Source organism: Patiria miniata, unplaced genomic scaffold, assembly GCF_015706575.1.
Source record: "Patiria miniata isolate m_02_andy unplaced genomic scaffold, ASM1570657v1 HiC_scaffold_20, whole genome shotgun sequence".
In the NCBI taxonomy this organism is placed as follows: Eukaryota; Metazoa; Echinodermata; class Asteroidea; order Valvatida; family Asterinidae; genus Patiria; species Patiria miniata.
Window position 1 is genome coordinate 30,236,989 of NW_024037059.1, and position 19,534 is coordinate 30,256,522.

Consider the following 19,534-nt stretch of genomic DNA (forward strand, 5'->3'; position numbering starts at 1 on the left):
GTACCATAACAAAGGAACACTACGATCATGGTCTTTATTCAAGTTCAATATAGACCCACATACGAACAATACGAACAAGCACTGAAAATGACATTGATTCAAGGTCACAGTTCAAACAGGCAACTCTGTCTACGGAAGCACAAAATGGACATTGCACAAATATCAACACTGCATGTGTTTTTATAACTCCTGATGCATGTATACATGTATACATGTTAAGATGCCTACCAATACGATTTTACATTTTGAAAGTTATGAAAATAAAAAAAGGAGGGTTAAAAATAAGAACTGGAAACGAGGATGTGTTAAAGTATCCAAGATATAAAGCTAAAAATCAGGAAATATATACCCCACGTTTCATTCATGCGTACAATTGAAGTGACTGTTACCGATTGCAGTAGAGAAATAGCACATGTTAGGGGTAAGGTAGTTGGTTTGTAATTGGGCGAATCCCTGAATGGGTGCGTGCAAGTGTTGACACGACGAACACATGCGTGCATACATATCATTCATTGGTTCAGTGCGTGACATTGGGTAGCTGCAATCAGCTGAATGAGAATGTGTCTCGGATGCTGATTTTGGGCACAATTCAAAGTATAACTTTTGAATTGAAATCGAGACCCTAGAATATTGTTTCTGCTGAAGAATACACAGCATTCACAGAGCTAAATCTTCATCAAGTTGTTACGCTACCGTCTTTAGATATTGAGCACTTTTGTTCAGCTTCAAACGAACAAAAATGCACATATGACAAATGATCTACCCTACCTTTAGTTTTCACCGATGCAAATTATCAATTCCATCATATTTCAAAGGAAACAAGAGACAACTGTTTCAATCAATCTCTGACCTGTGCCTTTCTCTTTTTTTTCAGGGCAAAGGTGAAATCCTGACATACTGGCTTGAGGGACAGGATCCAAGTTACAAGATCGACAGAATCAAACCACCCAAACAAAACTTGTAAATATCTAGCATTATCCCAACATCATCTGCAACGGAAGTTACAAAGTCCACTAAATAGCATTTAGATCAGTAATTATTTGTAAAGAGGCAAAAACCATAACCAGCAATCAATCTGAGCCAGAAATTATACCACAGTGTGTGTAGGTCTATTTGAAAAAGCTAACAACAAATTCAAATTAGCACACAGTTTTGTGTTCACCAACAGTTTTGTTGTTCACGAGAACAGCTTTTATTTAGCAACTTTAAGAAAAAAAAGGTTTAATCGCACTTGTACAATAATTAACTTTGATCAAGTCACTTATTTACAAAGACTGAAGTATTTTGAAGTCGTATGATAATCTATTACCATGTAGAAGTTCTAACAAAAATGACATCAAACAATCTAAAAAATGTTTTCATCAAACAAACACACTTTGAGTTCAAGCTGTTGAGAGTCGCTACTTTGGTATTAACTTGTATTCAAACTTCACCCCCAAAAAAGAAATGTATACAACATCGAAAATTACTATGTAAACTATAATATATCAGTCTAGTTCAAGAATCCAAAGTTGAAAGAAGAAGCAAGGCTTTTATAGATTTGTAACAAAGATGACACTTGAATTGTTATGGTGTTGATAAGAACAAAATCAGCATTGTTATTATACAAAAAAGCGTGACTAGACACGAACTTTAAATTGACCCGTGTTAACTAATGCAATATGAGGTGTGCAGCTGCCAAACGCAAATAGTAGAATGTGAGGACTCGGGTATTATTCACTTTTATAAATAAAGCTTTAGCAATTTTGGACGCACAGATTTTTATAAATTGGCATAGAAGTAAGATGTGTAACGTGAGAATGTATACAGCAAAAAATAAAACTTAATCAGACACTGGTGTAAATGGAGGATTTTCAATTGTTCCTCTTTACTTTTCCTTTGTTTTTACCTGAACTTTTTCGCAACAGCTCTCATTGGTTTTGTACACGTTTTCCAACAAACCGAGGAGTCCTCGATTTGGTTTCTGTCCTCAATGCATCGATGATATTGCACGTGTTCGTCCTCGATTTGCACCATTAACATGCACAGCATCCTTTTACGAAGCCATTTTGTTGTTTTGTTTTGGTTTATTCACATTCGGAATTCAAAGTTGCCAGATGGATTCCAATTCGATTTCTATGAAGATCAGCTTTTAAAAAGAATATTTTGACAAAGTTCGCAGTGAAATCAGTCAAAAATTTTATTGTTTTTTATTTCAAAAAATCGATGATTTTTGCCCAAAATCTTTAATATAATTATTGGGTGTTTGAATGTTAATTGATGCTCCTCCTACCTTTAATAGAATTTCTGCATAGTTTGGAGAAAAGTCATTTTTCGGCCAAATTTTATTTAAAAAAAGTGGGTCTTTTTTTTCAATTTTGGCCATAAAAGAAATTGCTTCAATTTGGCAGGAAAGATGCCTAAAGGACCCTAGAATACATTCCAATTCGATTTCTGGACAGATAAGCTTTTAAACAGGATATTTTGACAAAAGTTTCCGATAAAATCAGTCAAAAATGTTGTTTTTATCCAAAACTCGATGATTTTTGCCCAAAATCTCTAATATATTGGGTGTTTGAATGTTGATTGATGCTCCTCTTACCTTTAAAAGAATTTCTCCATGGTTTAGAGAAAAGTATTTTTTTTGGACCAAATTTCATTAAAAAGGTAAGGCTAACCTCTTGCTGTTTTTTTTTTTCAATTTGGGCCAAAAAAAAATGAAATCGCTTCAAATTTGCTGGAAAAATGCCTAAAGGAACCTAGAACACATTCCAATTCGATTTCTGGACAGATAAGCTTTTAAAAAGAATATTTTGACAAAAATTGGAGGTGAAATCAGTCAAAAATGTTATTGCTTTTCTTCAAAATCTATGATTTTTGCCCAAAAGCGTTAAGATATTGGGTATTTGAATGTTTATTGATACTCCTCTTACTTTGAAAAGAATGTCTGCATAGTTTGGAGAAAAGTCTTTTGGGGGGCCAAATTTTAGTAGAAAAGTAAGGCTAACCCCTTCTTGGTTTTTTTTTTTAAATTTTGGCCAAAAAACTATGCAATTGCTTCAAATTTGCTGGAAAGATGCCTGAAGGACCCTAGAACGCATTCCAGTTTGATTTCTGGACAGATAATTAAGCTTTTAAAAAGGATATTAGGGATATTTGGATATTAATAGTCGCCCCTAGAGGTACTGATGACGATTCGAGCATGTATAGGGTGATTAATAGTCGCCCGTAGAGGTACAGATGGCGATTCCAGTGTTTAATGTTGTGTTTAATGATGTTTTATTGTGTTTAATGGAATCTGGTTTGGGATTTTTTTTGTCGTGATGCAGATACAGAAAGCCCCTTTTGTTAAAGCCTCTTAGAATCTAGTATCTACAACATAGTTTGAGCTCCAGCTCTATGTCGAATTCCTGATGAGCATTGGAGCTGGAGTTACTCAAGCTAGGGGGTTTCCCAAGCTAGAGTTTCTCAAGTTACATGATCGCCAAAACTTCGAACTCTTGTAGACTTTCTAAACTACACCAGTATTGCCGTTATTTATTGTACGGTTGTTGTTTTTTTCGTCCTTGTGGGTTTTTGTTTGTCATAGTTCTCGGCTGGGCTACCTATGAAGACGAGAAGGCCATCAAGGCATACGAGGCGGTCAAGAAGACCTATGTGTACAAGAACTGGGCATGGAACGTCAAGGATACTGTTCAACTCGCTCAATTCTTCGGAACTGGCAGATACGTAAGTCAAAGAAACTATACAAACTAGCTTGATGAAATTAAATTAAAGGTAATTATACAACATTTGCAAACATCCAAAAACAAAAACTGCCATATTATTACGAAATATATCACTTGACTGTAATGTGTAAGTGAATAATATTCTCTCGAGCATCCTATGAAACCATTTAGGTGTGATGTCATTAAGAAAAGTGGAATTTTTGAATCCATTTCCAACAATGGTCGGCTGAACATCGTTGGGGGAAAAAAAATGACTTTTTAAAAAAAAATACTGCCCCTAATTCACCAAATTGAGTTAGTCCACAAACCAGCTAGTCTGGTTCCCTGACCTGAACATTCCTCGACATCTATAAATTGGTCCGTTTCATATAAAGTAGGGTCAGGGAACCAGACTACAAGAACAGCATTTTTTCTTGTTTTTTCCCCCCAGCATCTATGAACATAAAACTTTAAACCGCTCAGTGTAACAATATTTGCTAAAAATACTAACCCCGAAATCCATCCATTTCTGAAAATTACAGCAAAAGCAAAATGTTGTATATCTAACTATAATTCCGGAAATGTCTGTCTGTCTGTATTTTGATTATCTTCAGAACCGGACACGGCAGGCGCGGTTCTAGAACAAATATTTTTGGGGGGCTAGCACAGTGGATCCAGAATTTTTTTCAGGGAAGTGTGCTGAAATGTGGACCGGTTATTTTTTTTTGACACTTAGGCCTCCGAAAATCAATAGGGGGGGGGGGGGGGGGGGGGGGGGGGGGGGGGGGGGGGGGGGGGGGGGGGGGGGGGGGGGGGGGCTCATGCCATATTTTCAATGGGCAGCACCAATAAAATCCTATTCACACTATATTAACGAATGCACCCTTGTCACGGCTATTTCTTCTTTTAGGGGGAGACTGTTTGCATGTAAATCACAATCCTTCTTTTTTGCTAATGCAACTTTTTTACGGCATTTATTTTTGGAGGGCTAGACAAAATTTGGGGGGGGGGGCTACAGGCCCCCCCCCCCCCAGCCCCCCCGTAGAACCGCGCCTGGGACACGGTATGAAGTTGAAAATCGGCCGGTGTATTCAGTGGCGGATCCGGAGAGGTTCATGCCGGGGAGGCGCAACGGCTCATTCGAGTGAAAAATGGCCTTATTTTACAAAATTTTGGTCCTGGCGGGGGGGGGGGGGGGGGGGGCACGCCCCGTAGCAACCCCCCCCCCCCCCCCCCCCCCCCCCGGATCCGCCAATGGTATTGCTCGGGACTCCAGAGTGTGCAGTGCCGAGTTTGAATTTGTTTGGATGAGTGGTTCTCGAAAAAGCTGCAAAAAAGCAAGATTTTCTGAGGCAAATGCGGCAGTATTTATAGCCTAGACCACCACGCGCGCACTGCCAGCCTTTGGAATTGTTACGTCATGTTTAACCCTAAAAGGGCCGGGTTATTTTTACCATATTTCAGGGGCGGGAGGTGGGGGGGGCAGATTCCCCCCCCCCCCAAGATCTCGGCCATCGGAGTGACGAAAAATTGAAACTCAGTACATGCATAGAGCAACTCTTCATAAACATACCCAAGAAATTTCATGTCTATAGGTCAAAGGGTTTTGGAATTATGGCTAATTAACTATTCATATGTACGAATGGCAATTCTACTCTGTGTACACGACGTATACGGGAAAATTCAATTTGCACGGTGCATAGCGCTGGAACATTTTTATGTATCAAAAGATGCGCAAGGCTCGAGGCTAAAAGTCATAACGGCTCGGGTCGCAAGAAAAATTGTTGAGGGGGATTCCGCCCCCCCCCCGGCCCTTTTAGGGTTAAGTGAAAGCGTGCATGCTCAATATGACGCAACACTGGAAAAAGGAAGGGCACATGCATTGTAGGGAGATACCATTGTCCAGTATGGGTGAATAGCACTGCATACCATATGTTTCCGTTTATGTACACGTACGTGGTGGCTGCACGGGCACATTATTTTTTGCAGTCGACTGAGCGACCATTGTAGGCGGTCGACTGAGCAACCTTTCTGCAGGGTGATACCATTGTCCAGTAGGGGTGAATATCTGTGCTATTTTTGCAGCTTTTTCGAGAACCAATCGCCCAAACAACTTCAAACTTGGCACAAACTTTGACATGAGTGTGCGTTCATCCTGTCAAAACAACACCATTGAATCGCGTGCGTTGTTCGCACGAGCTGCTATCAAAAACCCTGCAAGCATGCAACCAATACCAGCGGCATAGCAATTTGCGCTTCCCGAACATGCACATTTTAGACGGGCACTGCACATTTTTTTTCAATTCTGAAATGCACTTTTTTGGGGTTGGTTCCACTTTTTTGACTCGCCCTGTATTTGTGTCAGGTTTTCAACCTCCGCGCCACTAAAATCTTTACATGAAGTTTGACTAAAAGTCCAACTGCAGCGAAAATCCACAACGTATGCTGTCATCACATGCCAGCCCCAGCCTATAGACTTTGTGCACAGGTACCCCTCGACGCTTATAACGGGAGAGTTGGGGGAGACCAATGGGAGGGACATTGTGGAGCGCTGTGGTCCAATGGTACGGTGTTCGACTCGTGCTGTACTGCGTGGTTTCGAACCCTGATGGGGAACATGGTGCTTGTGTTCGTGGGCAAGACACTTTTCTACAATTGCCTCTCTCCACTCAGGAGTATAAATGGGTACCTATGAAGGTAGAGACCAGAAGGCGCTGATCTCAAGCTGCTGCAAAAACTGGTCTCATGGCCTGACGAACAGGTGTAATAATTGTGAAGCGCTTTGAGACCTTTGATATAAAGCGCTAAGCACCACATTATTATTGTTACATTCAAACGCATTGCAGCTGACGCTCGCGTGAAAAAGCTACGGGTTGGTGCAAATACAGAAAAAAAATTATCTTGCGTATTTCGCGCCATATGCCCACGCAGCAGTATGTGCACGCGATGTGGCTCGCCAACTAGGACTCACGAAAGTTGTCAAAAAGCGCCCTCTGTGTTCATGGATGGAGTCCATAGGTTTATGATCGGGCCTGGCTAAGCATGCACTTAAAGGTGCAGTCCATCATTTGTAATTTGTGCATTTTGTTCGTTTGAAGCAACAAATGTGCTCAAAATCTAAAGAAGGGTGCTAAACAACTAACTTGATGAAGTTTCAGCTCAGCTTCAGCTGTATATTCCGAGAAAAACAGCATTCTAGGATCTCAATTTCAAATGAAAAGTTGCTGAATCATGTTTTGAATTGGGCCTGAATGCAGTGTCCGAGACATGTTCTCACTGAGCCGATTGCAGCTACACGATGTCGTGTAGCAACCGCGCGCGCGCGTGTGTGCGTTGTGTCAACGCTTGCACGCACTTCGCCGCATAAAAAAAAACGAACTACTAACGGAAATTTCCAACGGTGCATCTTTAGACACACCGTTGGAAAGGTCTTCTTTTGTTGTTTTCTTCAAAATGACAGCTTGCCAGAAAGAAGAATCTCACAGGGAGTTTAGTCCCCTTACTATCTTTCAACTGAGTATGTTTTTCAACAATAATTACATCAGTTACTTTTTGGATAGCTGCAAATGATGGACTGTAGCTTTAAGGCCAAGTACATGTATGAGATGCATGAGATTTCTTCAGTTAGATTTGGGGCTTCAATTGTGTGGCAATTTCGTCTATGGTTTTGACTTAAAGGTCTAAATGTATTCTTAAACCACCTTTTCATATACGCCTTTCCATTGCATAAATATAGTTGCATGTATAGTTTTATAGGTACCAATATACAAATACAAAATTGAAAAGCAGCATAGTGTATTCAATTTTTTTCAAATTGTCATCTCAAATTACTGCAAACCAAACCTATCCCCGCATTTTCACCATTAACGTCTTGTTCTCAACTTGCCAGGTCGTTAACTTGTTGAATGCCTTGTACACGCTGTTCGACGCCATCATTTCCAACTATGACGTCTACAAGGTAAATATTCCATATAACCAAGCAGATTGTTTAAAACCAAACTTGCAACAAAATTTAAATCACAGGACGTTAAAATGTGCTATTAGCTAATAGTTCCAAGTTACATTAAGACAAAAAAAAGATGTAAACATGTTTTCTATTATATCTGAAAGCAAAATTAACCAATAATGAATGATAACGTCTTACAAAGGTTGAAACCATTGGCGATGCCTACATGCTGGTCTCCGGCCTACCGCTCCGTAATGGCAACCGTCATGCCGGTATGATCGCCTCCGGTGCATGGCATCTGCTGGAGGGCTTTAGTAGTTTCATCGTGCCGCACAAAGAAGAGGAGAAACTCAAACTCCGAATCGGTATTCACTCAGGTAAGATCATTGTCTTTGCTTGTAGTCGAGATACTCATGATGGATCGCAACTACATCACAAGTCTATAGTCACAAGTACATCACAAGTGTAGTCACAAGTACATCACAAGTCCAGTCACAAGTACATCACAAGCCCAGTCACAAGTACATCACAAGCCCAGTCACAAGTACATCACAAGCCCAGTCACAAGTACATCACAAGTCCAGTCACAAGTACATCACAAGTCCATTCACAAGTACATCACAAGTCCAGTCACAAGTACATCACAAGTCTAGTCACAAGCTAGTACATTGCCCGGCCACTGCGTGTACACATAGTCCCCTGGTGTACTTGCGTCACACACAACGAACGGTGTGCGCGCATCAAATGTATGTGTCCCGCCCACTGATCTCTATATAAAGACTGGATAGTGGAAATGCATACAACATTCACACGGTAGACTGTGCATATTGACCAATTTGCCCCGGTCTCACGAAGATGGCCGCGTATAATTCGAATGTTCTACGCGTAAATACGCGCACGTTGTATCAACAGTTGACGCGCATTTTGGTCACGTACACATATTATGATGTTCTAAAAGGGACACATTTCCGTAGTGATTATTATTTCAAAAACGCCGAAAAAGTGATCTGCAGCATTATAAAAGTAACCACGACGTTAGAAAAATTGTAGTAAGCCTTGGTCAGTGGTGGTGGTCAAAGTATAAGTCAAGTGAACCGCGCCGCGACGTTACAAAAGAAATCATGCTGTCTATATAAGACGGCAACTTGTCCTTTGTAGATCACCAGCTGGTCTCACCAATATGGCGTCAAATTCATTCATTGTGCGGCTCTTTATTAGCTATCCAGTCTTTAAATAGAGATCAGTGGTCCCGCCCATGGGACGTCGTTGCTAGGTAAAAGGGCGCCCTCTTAGTGGGTGCACGGAGCCCACAGAAACAGAGGTATCCTGCATTCATTGAAATTGATGTTTTTGCATTATCAAGCACCAAAGCTGGTGCTTGTTGCACACCGATCTATCCTACAATAAACAATAACATAATGCAACAGCGCACTTGCATCGGGCAAAGGGTGTATGTAACACCCATAGAGCTATATTACATTACTAGAGTGCTAACTCATTCCCCATTGTGGAGATATTTTGAAGCCATCCAAGGTACAGACATTTGGAATTCATATGTGCATGTTTGTGGAGCCTAATAAATCACACAGAATGGATTTAGGATAATGTATACTCTAAATGCAAGGTGCAATTACAACATAAGTAAACAGCATAAGCATGTTTTCTGTGATTTTGATGGTTTCTGTGATTAAGACGCATTTGTGTAAACTTGCGCAGAGCAAAGTGAAATGCTCAGTTACTGATTGTGTGTTTCGGTTTTGCATGTATCGGCTTCAATATAGAATCAAATGCAGATATGCAAATAGCCGTATAAAAGCTGTACAAAATGTTGAGTTTTCCATAGGTTTGTGCACAAACATGGATGTGCCCAGCAGGCATTACCTTGTACATGAGTTAGCGCTCTAGTAATTTATTACATCTCTATGGTAGCACCCAATTTCAATTAATCATACAAAAAATTTCATGAATTTTTGAGCAGAAGCTTTTATTTGATTTTCTTAGCATAACAAATGGATTTTTTTCTTCGCCAATTTTCATTTTGCTTTTTTTAACAATTTATTTCCCCTCCCCCCAACAATCTAACAGCGCTCAAGATTCATGTGAGTCCTGAATGCAGACAGGTACTGGAAGAACTCGGAGGATACAATCTAGTAGAGAGAGGACTCGTTGCCATGAAGGTACGGCATTTATTTTCATTGCGTGGCTCCTTTCTTAGGGTGCGTTCGATTAGCTCAACCAGGTCGACCCAGGGTAGCACCGTGCCGTTCGATTAGCTCTGACGTCATTCTCGAGGCTCACCCGGGTCAGCCACCACAGACCCTGCTCATGGAGCAGAGTCACTGATGGAAATACGTTACACACATGCGCTGTTCAATTCCACAAAATGGACTAATATGGCAGAAAAGATCAAGTGGACCCAAAAATCAACTTTATTTGAAGCCTAAACATAATTATTTATTATCTCATTGCGACTTTAGAAGCTACAATTTCAGCCCGGCATTTCTACTTATTTCGATTGATGGAAAAGCAGAAAATCTGAAAATAAGACTCGGTTTGAAAAGGGCATTTTGTCAGTGGCTACGGCCGCGGCTACGGACGTCACGTGAGGATCGTGATGGCCCACTTTTGAGCATTTCATTAGCACAGCTCTCTTGGCAAACCCATCTGCCTTTAGCTGAGTCGATCTGGGTGAGCTGCTCGAATGCACCCTATAATTGAATGACAAACAAATTTGTTTGAATCCCCGAACTTGAAGATATTATACAAGTATTGACTACTTTGGTTGGTGTGGTAAAACTAGCCTCCTGAGACGATCCAAGGGAGGCCAGTTTTACTACACTACAAGTTGAAACTACAAGTGTCACTGCACTACAAGTTCAAAGCAGTCAATATTTGTTTTATAACGCCCCACCCAAACATTCTGCTTATTTTTTAGAGATCACTGATTAATTTAACCGAGATCCCATAAAAGTATTCTTTAATTTCTGTTTGAAAGTGATTGAAAATTTCCTCGCACTTTTCCAAATTAACCCTTCATGAAATGTTTGAACCTAACTGTGAAGCGCGTGGGAACGAAACGCACATCATGCAAAATCTGTAATATGCATGTGCATACACTGCTGTTGCTATGTTGGTTGCTACATGCATAGAACTTTGTCAGCCTTGAATAGTCTTTTTAGTGGTTGTATTGTCTTTTGGGCTGTGTGTAACGGGGGGAAAAAATGGCTCACTAAGAAAACAACTGGTTGAAATGATTAGGTTGCGATTTACTTTTAGAAACTGGGACAAAACAAATAGAAAATCAAGGAAACAAAATTAACTTCTCAAAAATGTAATTTAGTCTTATTAAAAAATATCCTTCACATGCAAAAAAAACCAATTTAAATCCTGAATTAACGAACTAGTTTAAAAGAAAATGTCAATCTGGATCACATAACGAATTAAAAACTCAAAAAGGAATTTGTCAAGGTGTTAAATTAACAATTGGATTAAATTTTAGGAGAATATTAGGCCCAAAAAAAAGGCTCCGGTTTCTGGTACGGAGCTTGCCCAAAAAGTGGTGCGGCGACGCGGCTTTTTTTCTTTTTTACCTGTTTTTTTTGCTTCAAATGTCGGCTGGTGACTGCAAATGGTGCCCGACTAAACTTAGTGCAAATATTATGGGAGACCAGAGAGGCCACATAAAGCTTATTCTCGATCATAACCCCATCTAAAAACACGTTAAAATTGTGCAGCAGCAGGATTCCAGTCAAACCAGTGAGTTTGGCGGTTTTGAGACATCATCTTTCATTGGAAAAAAAACTTTTTCATTTTGCCGATGCGCATGGCTATGGCGACGGGCGCACAAACCAGAAACCGGAGACTTTTTTTTTTGGCCTTAACAACTAAGGTATTAAAAAAATGGATTGACAGAAAAAATTTGACCAGGGGGAAAAAGCCAATGTCATACATAACTGTTCCAGTACCAACAATACAAACGCTATTGATCATTATTGTAGTTGAGTACTTTTTTCCAAGTACAGAATACTGCCCAGTCCTTCGGTTACTGAGCACGAGTACTTTTTCTTCTGATTACAAGTTCAGGTCTCCGAGTACGAGTATTTGTACTTCTAAGTACGAGTACAAGTACTTGTATTCCGAGTACGAGTACTTCTATTTCCGAATACAGCCATACGGCAAATGGTTCATTGTGCATAAATGTCCCAGGCCCAGTCAGACCAATATACAGACCCACTCACGCCTAGCTGTTAAATGTGTTTGTCCGGACGTACACAGAAAAAAATCAGCAAACTTTGATGTCTCTGCAAGTAAATCAACCATTTCCAACTGAAAATATTGATAATAAAATAAGGCCGTGGTAAGTCAATCTATACCAGTCCGTCCATGTTAACTACGGAAGCACAAAATGGACATTGCATTAATGTTTTGTGTGATGGTCATCAGTTTTGTGACCCAAGGAGTTAACAAAACATGCAAAATGTACAAAGCTTTGAATTGAATATTTACATAGTCACATGCCATTGTGTTTCATATACAATTTACTTCTAAAAAGCGAATATTGGCAAAATACAGTTCATTAAGATTTGTACATCTTAAATGTCTTAAAAGACATTTTATTTTAGATTTAAGACATTTCATATTACCTAACATGGAAGTTATGGACTTATTTTTTATTGTTTAACATTACCTTACAGTGACGACCTTATTTTACAACATTGCATTAGTAACTAGCATTTAGTGAATTGAATGCTGAATGTTAAGAATTTACGGTGCCTTCGATCTTAGAATAGTTTGTCAGCAAAAACTGTTATACGGTTCAAGAATCATTCAATGCTTTTTCTCTTCTCCACTGTTAATAACTAGATTTCTCTTTCCAGCTTTAGTACTGGAGAATACACCATAGACTCACACATTTGTGGGGACCGAAAACGCTGTGGGGACATCAGAAAGTCCCTATAACTCAGTCCTAATTTGCCTAACAATAAAAAACTTCCCCATAACGTGATATAGGCCCAAAGCCGTATCCAGTGGGGGGGGGGGGGGGGGGGGGGTGGGGGGGGGGGCACTTTGCCCCTACTGGCGGATTTATTTGACAATTTTTTTTGTCAGCGATGATTTGAATTGTTTATAGAGTTCTTCTGAAATCAATCCCACCAAAGAAAACCCGCTCAACAACCATTACAATGCACCGGGAAATTGTCCAGATAATAATATAGTATACACAATAATGGTAAGTTTTGAAGAGCGCCCCCATTTGGAAGATGCTATAGGCCCAGTGGCGTATCCAGTGGGGTGGCAGGAGGGGCACTTTGCCCCTCCTGGCGGATTTTTTTGACAATTTTTTTTTGTCAGCAATGATTTGAAGTGTTTATAGAGTTATTCTGACATCAATCCCACCAAAGAAAAGCCGCTCAACAACCGCCCCCCCCCCCCACTTTTTTATTTTACGGAGGGCAAGTGTCCGGAGAAAAAAAACCTACATTTCGGCGCGGATGTGCGGTTGCCCCACTGACATCAAAAGGTGGATACGCTGCTGTATAGGCCCACGCACATGCCGAAATACATTGAGGGAGATTAACTGATAACACACCAACGTTACCAGTTAATTCGATTTTGGAACGGGTTTTACAATCTGGGTAAATATTATAATTTCAGGAATGTAGCAGATGTAAATAGCCCTGGTTCAACTACAACAGGTAATGTTCTGCAGGTCTTCATTACAATAAGTAAATTGCCATCCTCCATACAAACGACCAGCATTGAAATACACGCTGTACTCACACACAGATGGGTACAGGCTAATGCATACATTCTCTACTTACTCAAACCACAACTCCTGAAAGAAACGGGTACTGAACACAGTAACTGTACCCCATGTAAATTTAGTATGTCTACTTGCTGTAGAAACCAAATATTTCCGATTGTGGAAAAATTTTATGTAGGTACCCATCAAACTAAAAAAGCGACAACTTTTGCACTTCGGCACACTGACTCTGTCAGACATCCATTAACAATACATGCTTTTGAGGCGGCTGAGTCGCTTGGCCAGATGGCCTCCGGGGCGGTCTATTTGCCTGTCACTCACGAAGTTTATTCATAAAGTAACTGCACAGCTAGTTGCTGTCAACTCTAGTGAATACTCAAACCAAATTTGAATGAAATTCTCAAAATTTTACTGTATATAACTATGCAATATTCATAAACCATTAATCAATCTGAAGGGTTGATCGACTGTATTTTGGATTGTTTATAGGCGGCGCGTTCCCGTGTGCAACTCGCCGCTAGCTAGCTCTTCTCGCACAGTACTGCGTGCCGATTGGCTAATATGTCATTTGTTTACTGCGTATGCACACGGTTAAATCAGGTCGCCGCGTGATCGCAAATTGGTTATTCATTACTTCCTGAACCACTGTGCGCTGTCATTTGCTGTATGTAAATGAATTGTTAACATCATAGCTCATTAAAGTTTGTCACCTAGCCCGTGCGTACTTAATGTAATGTGTAAAGGCAAATCATTGGATGTAGGTTAGCCCCGGTTCAGTTAGTGTTTTGGAGGGCCATATCAGGCAATTCACATCCGCTCAAAGATCTTAACGGAGTGTGCGTCAGCGATAACTACGTCGCCAGCGGGAGTGAATGCCATTTCTAACGGATTGTACAACCCTCGAGCTACTGTTGCTATGAATGCACCATTTGAATCGTATCGCTGCACTTCAAAGCCTCCTGTATTTCCGTAATGAACAGCAACATAGATGGTCTCATCATCATCGCACAGGACACCAGTTGGATTAGCAGCTTTGCCATTCATGAATGTCTTGACCCTGAACATCTCTTTACCTTTAAAGTCGATGCACAGCAAACTTTGGCCCTCGTAGTTTGTGAAGACTAAACAGCCGAAATTGCTTATTGCCAAGTCAAAGTCAACCATGCTATTTGAGATGCTTGCAATCAACGATCCATCCAAGTTGTGGACACTGATGACCTTTCTCCCCCTGTCAACGACTGCTACTCGTTGACTGTCAACAGCAACAGCCTTGAGGTCACTCTCTGATAGCTCATCGGCATCGTCAGCCGAAGGTGTAAACTCATGCACAAAGTGGAGCTCGGTGTCAAAAACCTTCACTTTCTTTTTGTCCGTGACGAAAAGCAGATCATCATGGGTCACGGCAATGCCATAAGGAGCTTCCAACTGATGCCTAGCATCTCCCTGAGCAACCGATGTTTTATATCGACCAGTGGAGCTAAACAGCGATACCCGTTTCAAATGTGTGTCAGTTACTACGATGTCCCCGTTTGTGACACTTGCAACAGCCCTGGCAAAGTCGAATTCCCCATCACCGGTACCTTTTTTGCCGAACACTTCCTTTAACTGCCATTTCTCGCTGACACAGACTTCCCCGAGCTCTGCACCACTCACAACGACTTGACAGCTGACACCGACGAACGACGGACCATGATTCACCGGTTCAAAATTGAGCTCCTTCTGGAATTCCAAGTTGTGCATCACCTTCGGCTTGAGCTCCAAAAGCTCAAAATCATCGGCTTGACTCATCAAGTCATTTACTGCGGCGATGGTCTGATCTGCGCGTTCCATCTGGTCACGGTTGTGCAGGAGCGCCTTTTCGTACTCACTGTCTCTCTCCTGACCGATTTTGTTGACCTTGTCAGTGAGAAGCTTAGCTTTGTTCCTGATTTTACTGATCTCTGCCTCCGCTTTTACATCAATATCACTACGAGCCTGAGCCAGTTTCTTTTGTAATCTATTTCGTGCATGTTCGATTGACTTTTCAGTAGATTTGAAGTGCTGCCTGCTCTTCTCGAACTTCTGCAGTATGTTGTCGACCTCACTGCGGAAGGACCTGATAGTGTCATCAATCTTTAGTAAATTGTGCTCTGCCGACCGATGATCTAATGCGACACACATTGAGCAGATCAAGGTGTCGCATGTGTCACAGAAGAAACACAGAGGATGGTCAGTGTGGATCGTACACATTCGGGTGATGGGTTTTCTATGTTCGGCTGGAGGCATCTCTGATTTCTGCCAATCTCCCAATGAAATGATTTGATGGTCTTTGGTGGACTTGACCCTCCCATGGGCTTTCCGGCATTCCTGACAAAGGTTATCAGTACATTCAAGACACCTCCAAGTGGCCTCCTTGCCTTCTCCACAGTCACAAGTGGCGATAGGTGCCGATGCTTCTCCTATTACTGCCTCCTGTTGTTTGACCTCATCGACAAGAGAACTAAGAAAGAAAGACGAAGAAAGACTCTGCAATCCTCCCTCAGGAACTTGCGTCTCTCTCCTGCAGACTGGACATGTTATCTTCTCTGCCTCTGGCTTCTGTTTGCTCATCATCTCTTCCAGACACTTCAGGCAGAAGCTGTGGAGACAGTCCAGCATCTTGGGATCCTTGAAAAGGCAGCAACAGATTGGACATTCCAGATGCCCCTGACTGATCTTGTCCAAGACAGTTTTGGCTGCAGCCTCCGCCATATTTCAAGTGTGACCTAATCAAAACAGAACAAACCTCCGTGTCTGAAAAAGCTCAAAATTATAACAAACAGGTGATTGCCCCGTATGGCTGTGCATCCGTTGGGTACCCTAGTACCCGACTGTTAATTTCAGGAACCGGTTCCAGATTTTGGAATCGAGTATCTGTAACCAACTTTGCAAATTACTTACTAACTTCTCAGTCAATGAAAAAGAAATGTTTTGAATGTCAGAGGAATCAGGATATATGGAAAACCGAAACCAATTTCACATTTTATGATGCTTGCTAAAGTTGCAGTTTTCACCACATAGCTAAAGAGCTCACTGTATGCAACCTATCTAGCCGTATTGCCACACCGATGTGATAGTATTATCATGCGGACCTTTATGAACAATCTGAACAGCAACTTCCCAGATTTGAATGTTTGGCTTGGGTTTCTTTAACGGGTACCCGGGTACCTTTATTGTTTTTCGATACGGTACCCAGTTCCTTTACTACCCGTTAGTGTACACCCCTATGCCCTAACCCATCTCTTTTACGGCACATCAGCCTGGGATTCATTTGTATTGACACTGACTAATTGACTGCATGCTAACTCATTGGGAGTTACAAATTAATAGCGGCCGTTTACTGTTCTTCTATATACTGATATATGGCTGATACCTTTATGCAGAAATAATAAAATGGGAGTAGGCCTTAAAGGGAATATACATCATTTGCTTTTGCTGTAATTCTCAGAAATGGATGGAATTGGGGGGTTGGAAATATATAGCAAATATAGTTACACTGACTTTTTTGAGGTTTTGGGTTCGAAAATGCTATAAAAACCAAGAAAAACAATCATTTTCCTGTAGTCTGGTTCCTCGACTCCATATAAGAAGAAACAGAGCAGTTTACATACATTGGGGAATTGTAAGGTCAGGGAACCAGTCTAGCTGGCTTGTACCCGTTCATAGGTGTGTAATCGATTGCAAACAAATGTGATGGTCAATTGGGGCCAGTATTTGAAAAAAAGCCAGTTTTTTCCAACGCTGGTCGGCCAACCAGCGTTGGAAATTGATACAAAAATACCACTTTTCTTGAAAATGAAAGTATACCAGGTGCCATGATAATACAGGATGCTTTACACTGTCATACACTAACAGTCCAGCAAGGTATTTCAAAATGATTTGGTTGTTTTATTTGTGATGTTTGCAAATGTTGTATTTTCCCTTTAATGTAAAAAGGACCAAAGACATAGACTCAAATTTCAGACTTAGATTACAAAAAGAGAATTCGATATTTTTTAAAAGCATCATGTTTATGACAAACATACCTATTTGCGCATCACATGCACTGAAATGCTAAACATTTGTGCAAATCTCATGCATAATTTTCCTGGTAGGCCTATAGGCATGGGCGTTGCGAGGGGGGCAAGGGGGGGGGGGGCAAGGGGGGGCGCTTGCCCCCCCCCCCCCCCCCCCCGGAAAAGCAAAAAAAAAAAGAGGCGGGAAGTCAGTGGGGGGGACAAAATGTTCCTGCCCCCTCTTAAACTGGTCAATCAAGAATTTGTTGAGAAATACAGGTTTTTTGGGGGGGGGGGGAAATATGTTTTGCCCCCCTCTAGAAAAAATCCTGGCAACGCCCATGCCTATAGGCTACATTTGACATGTTCCAGAAAAAAGCGCCCATGCCTATAGGCTACATTTGACATGTTCCAGAATAAAGCGAAATGCACAAAAAGCAAAGACCGTGTAAATTCCAGCCAAAATGCCAGAACTCACCTATTTTATCTGGATCAACAGTTAGCCAAAGTTTTACACCACAAACGTGAAACTTCCGTCAAATGTAAAAAAAAAAAAAGTATGGCAAAACTACCATCAACTTGTAAGTTGTAAGCCTTAGGTTTGTACGTGTACATGTCAGGCCTACTTCCTCATGCAATGAATGGTGCAACAACAACTCACTCCTTTACTCAACACAGGAAAAACCAGTCACTATTTGTGTCACACAGTACTGTGATCTTTATTCAAGTTCAATACATGTCTATACATGTGAACAATGCTGTAAATGCTATTGATTCTTGGTAACAGTTCAAACCTACCTCTGCTTACTGAAGCACAAAACAGACATTGCACAAATATCACCACTGCATGCATTGGTATAAGTCCTTTACATTTATAAGCAGACAAATAAAAATTCACAAGCAACACAGAAAATTGTGTGTGTGCACGCCTCAGCCAGAAGGTTTTTGTTCAACAAATATCGCGTACCGAAATCTGGGCAGCCGACCCATCATGCATGCATGCAGCACATTATTATTATTATTATTAATTTCAAAATTGTGGGCACCACAAAGGCCCAGAGCACCAATAGCTCATCAAAGCACCATTTGACTCGGAGACCATAGCTCTCCAGGTTTTTGGGCACCCACAAAGGCCCTGCGCTTGTGGCATTTTTTTTAAGCGGATAAAACACCCCATGGTTCATTAATATTTTTTTACTCCTGCCATTACGATTTTGTAAATAATACTTAGGTTAGACAAAGCACAGTGTGCAACATTATGTAGGTAATTTAATGAGTAGTAGAATTAAAAATTGTGAGGTAAAATTGGCTATACAAGTTGTTTCTTCAGAGGCTGAGACAAAAGTGACTGCCCAGCAATTTTTCCTTCCCACCTAAACTTTCTACTTCTAGGATGTAAAGAACCAACCCTACTTCTCATCGGCTGGATGCCCCTCCAAGCCTTCTCAGCAATTGGTTAAAATTTGTGGCTATTGATTGGCTATTCTCCTGTTTACAGGATCCCACTTTTCTCACCAATTTGTCTATGGGGTTTCATGTACAAAGTTCTCCATAAGAAAGTAAAGTATGTAATGCATTTACAGTGAGATGTTTGCATGGAGTTAGCCTTCTTTTTGTACAACACGTATAATATAACCACAGGAGCAGATCCATTGCAAATTTTGCTACTTATAAATAATTTGATCTTTTAGTAATAAAATTGAGTATAACTGTTACAATGCCTACAAATAGGCAGTGGCGCACCCAGGATTTGGCTTTTTTGGGGGGCTCACAATTTTTTTTTTTTAATCACCCCGCAAGACCCAGTAATTTTTGAAATGAAATTGAGATCCTATATTAGTGTTTCCTCTGAATACACAGCGTTTAGAGCTAAAACTTCATCAGGTTGTTGTTATACACTCGTCTTTAGATTTTGAGCACTTTTGTTGCTTCAAATGGGAATAATGCACAAATGACTGTTGGTTTGGTAAAAGTAGCCCCCTGAGATGATCCATTCAGCGTTCTAAGTTATTCCAGAGGTGACACCCAGGGAAATAGAATGCTCCATGGATCACCGAGGGAGGCTAGTTTTACTACACTACAAGTTTAAAGCAATCAGTGTTTGTTTTATAACGCCCCACCCACA

At 40.9% G+C, this 19,534-nt stretch overlaps 2 protein-coding genes across 2 annotated transcripts in view; one reads left to right on the forward strand and one right to left on the reverse strand.

Annotated features, from left to right (window-relative positions):
- Positions 1–7,854, forward strand: part of LOC119728010 (speract receptor-like) — a gene marked incomplete at its 5' end in the record, with an annotated part of 28,713 nt that extends 20,859 nt beyond the window's left edge. Inside the window, 4 exons of the mRNA XM_038200090.1 lie at positions 875–960; positions 3,569–3,708; positions 7,576–7,644; positions 7,835–7,854. Coding sequence (XP_038056018.1) covers positions 875–960; positions 3,569–3,590 — 108 coding nt within the window. The remainder of the gene's footprint in view (positions 1–874; positions 961–3,568; positions 3,709–7,575; positions 7,645–7,834) is intronic.
- Positions 7,855–14,203: 6,349 nt separating this feature from the next.
- On the reverse strand, positions 14,204–16,198 carry LOC119728011 (E3 ubiquitin-protein ligase TRIM71-like). The gene has a single exon (XM_038200092.1). The coding sequence runs from the start codon at positions 16,124–16,126 to the stop codon at positions 14,204–14,206; it is 1,923 nt and encodes a 640-aa protein (XP_038056020.1). The 5' UTR covers positions 16,127–16,198.
- Positions 16,199–19,534: the final 3,336 nt, after the last annotated feature.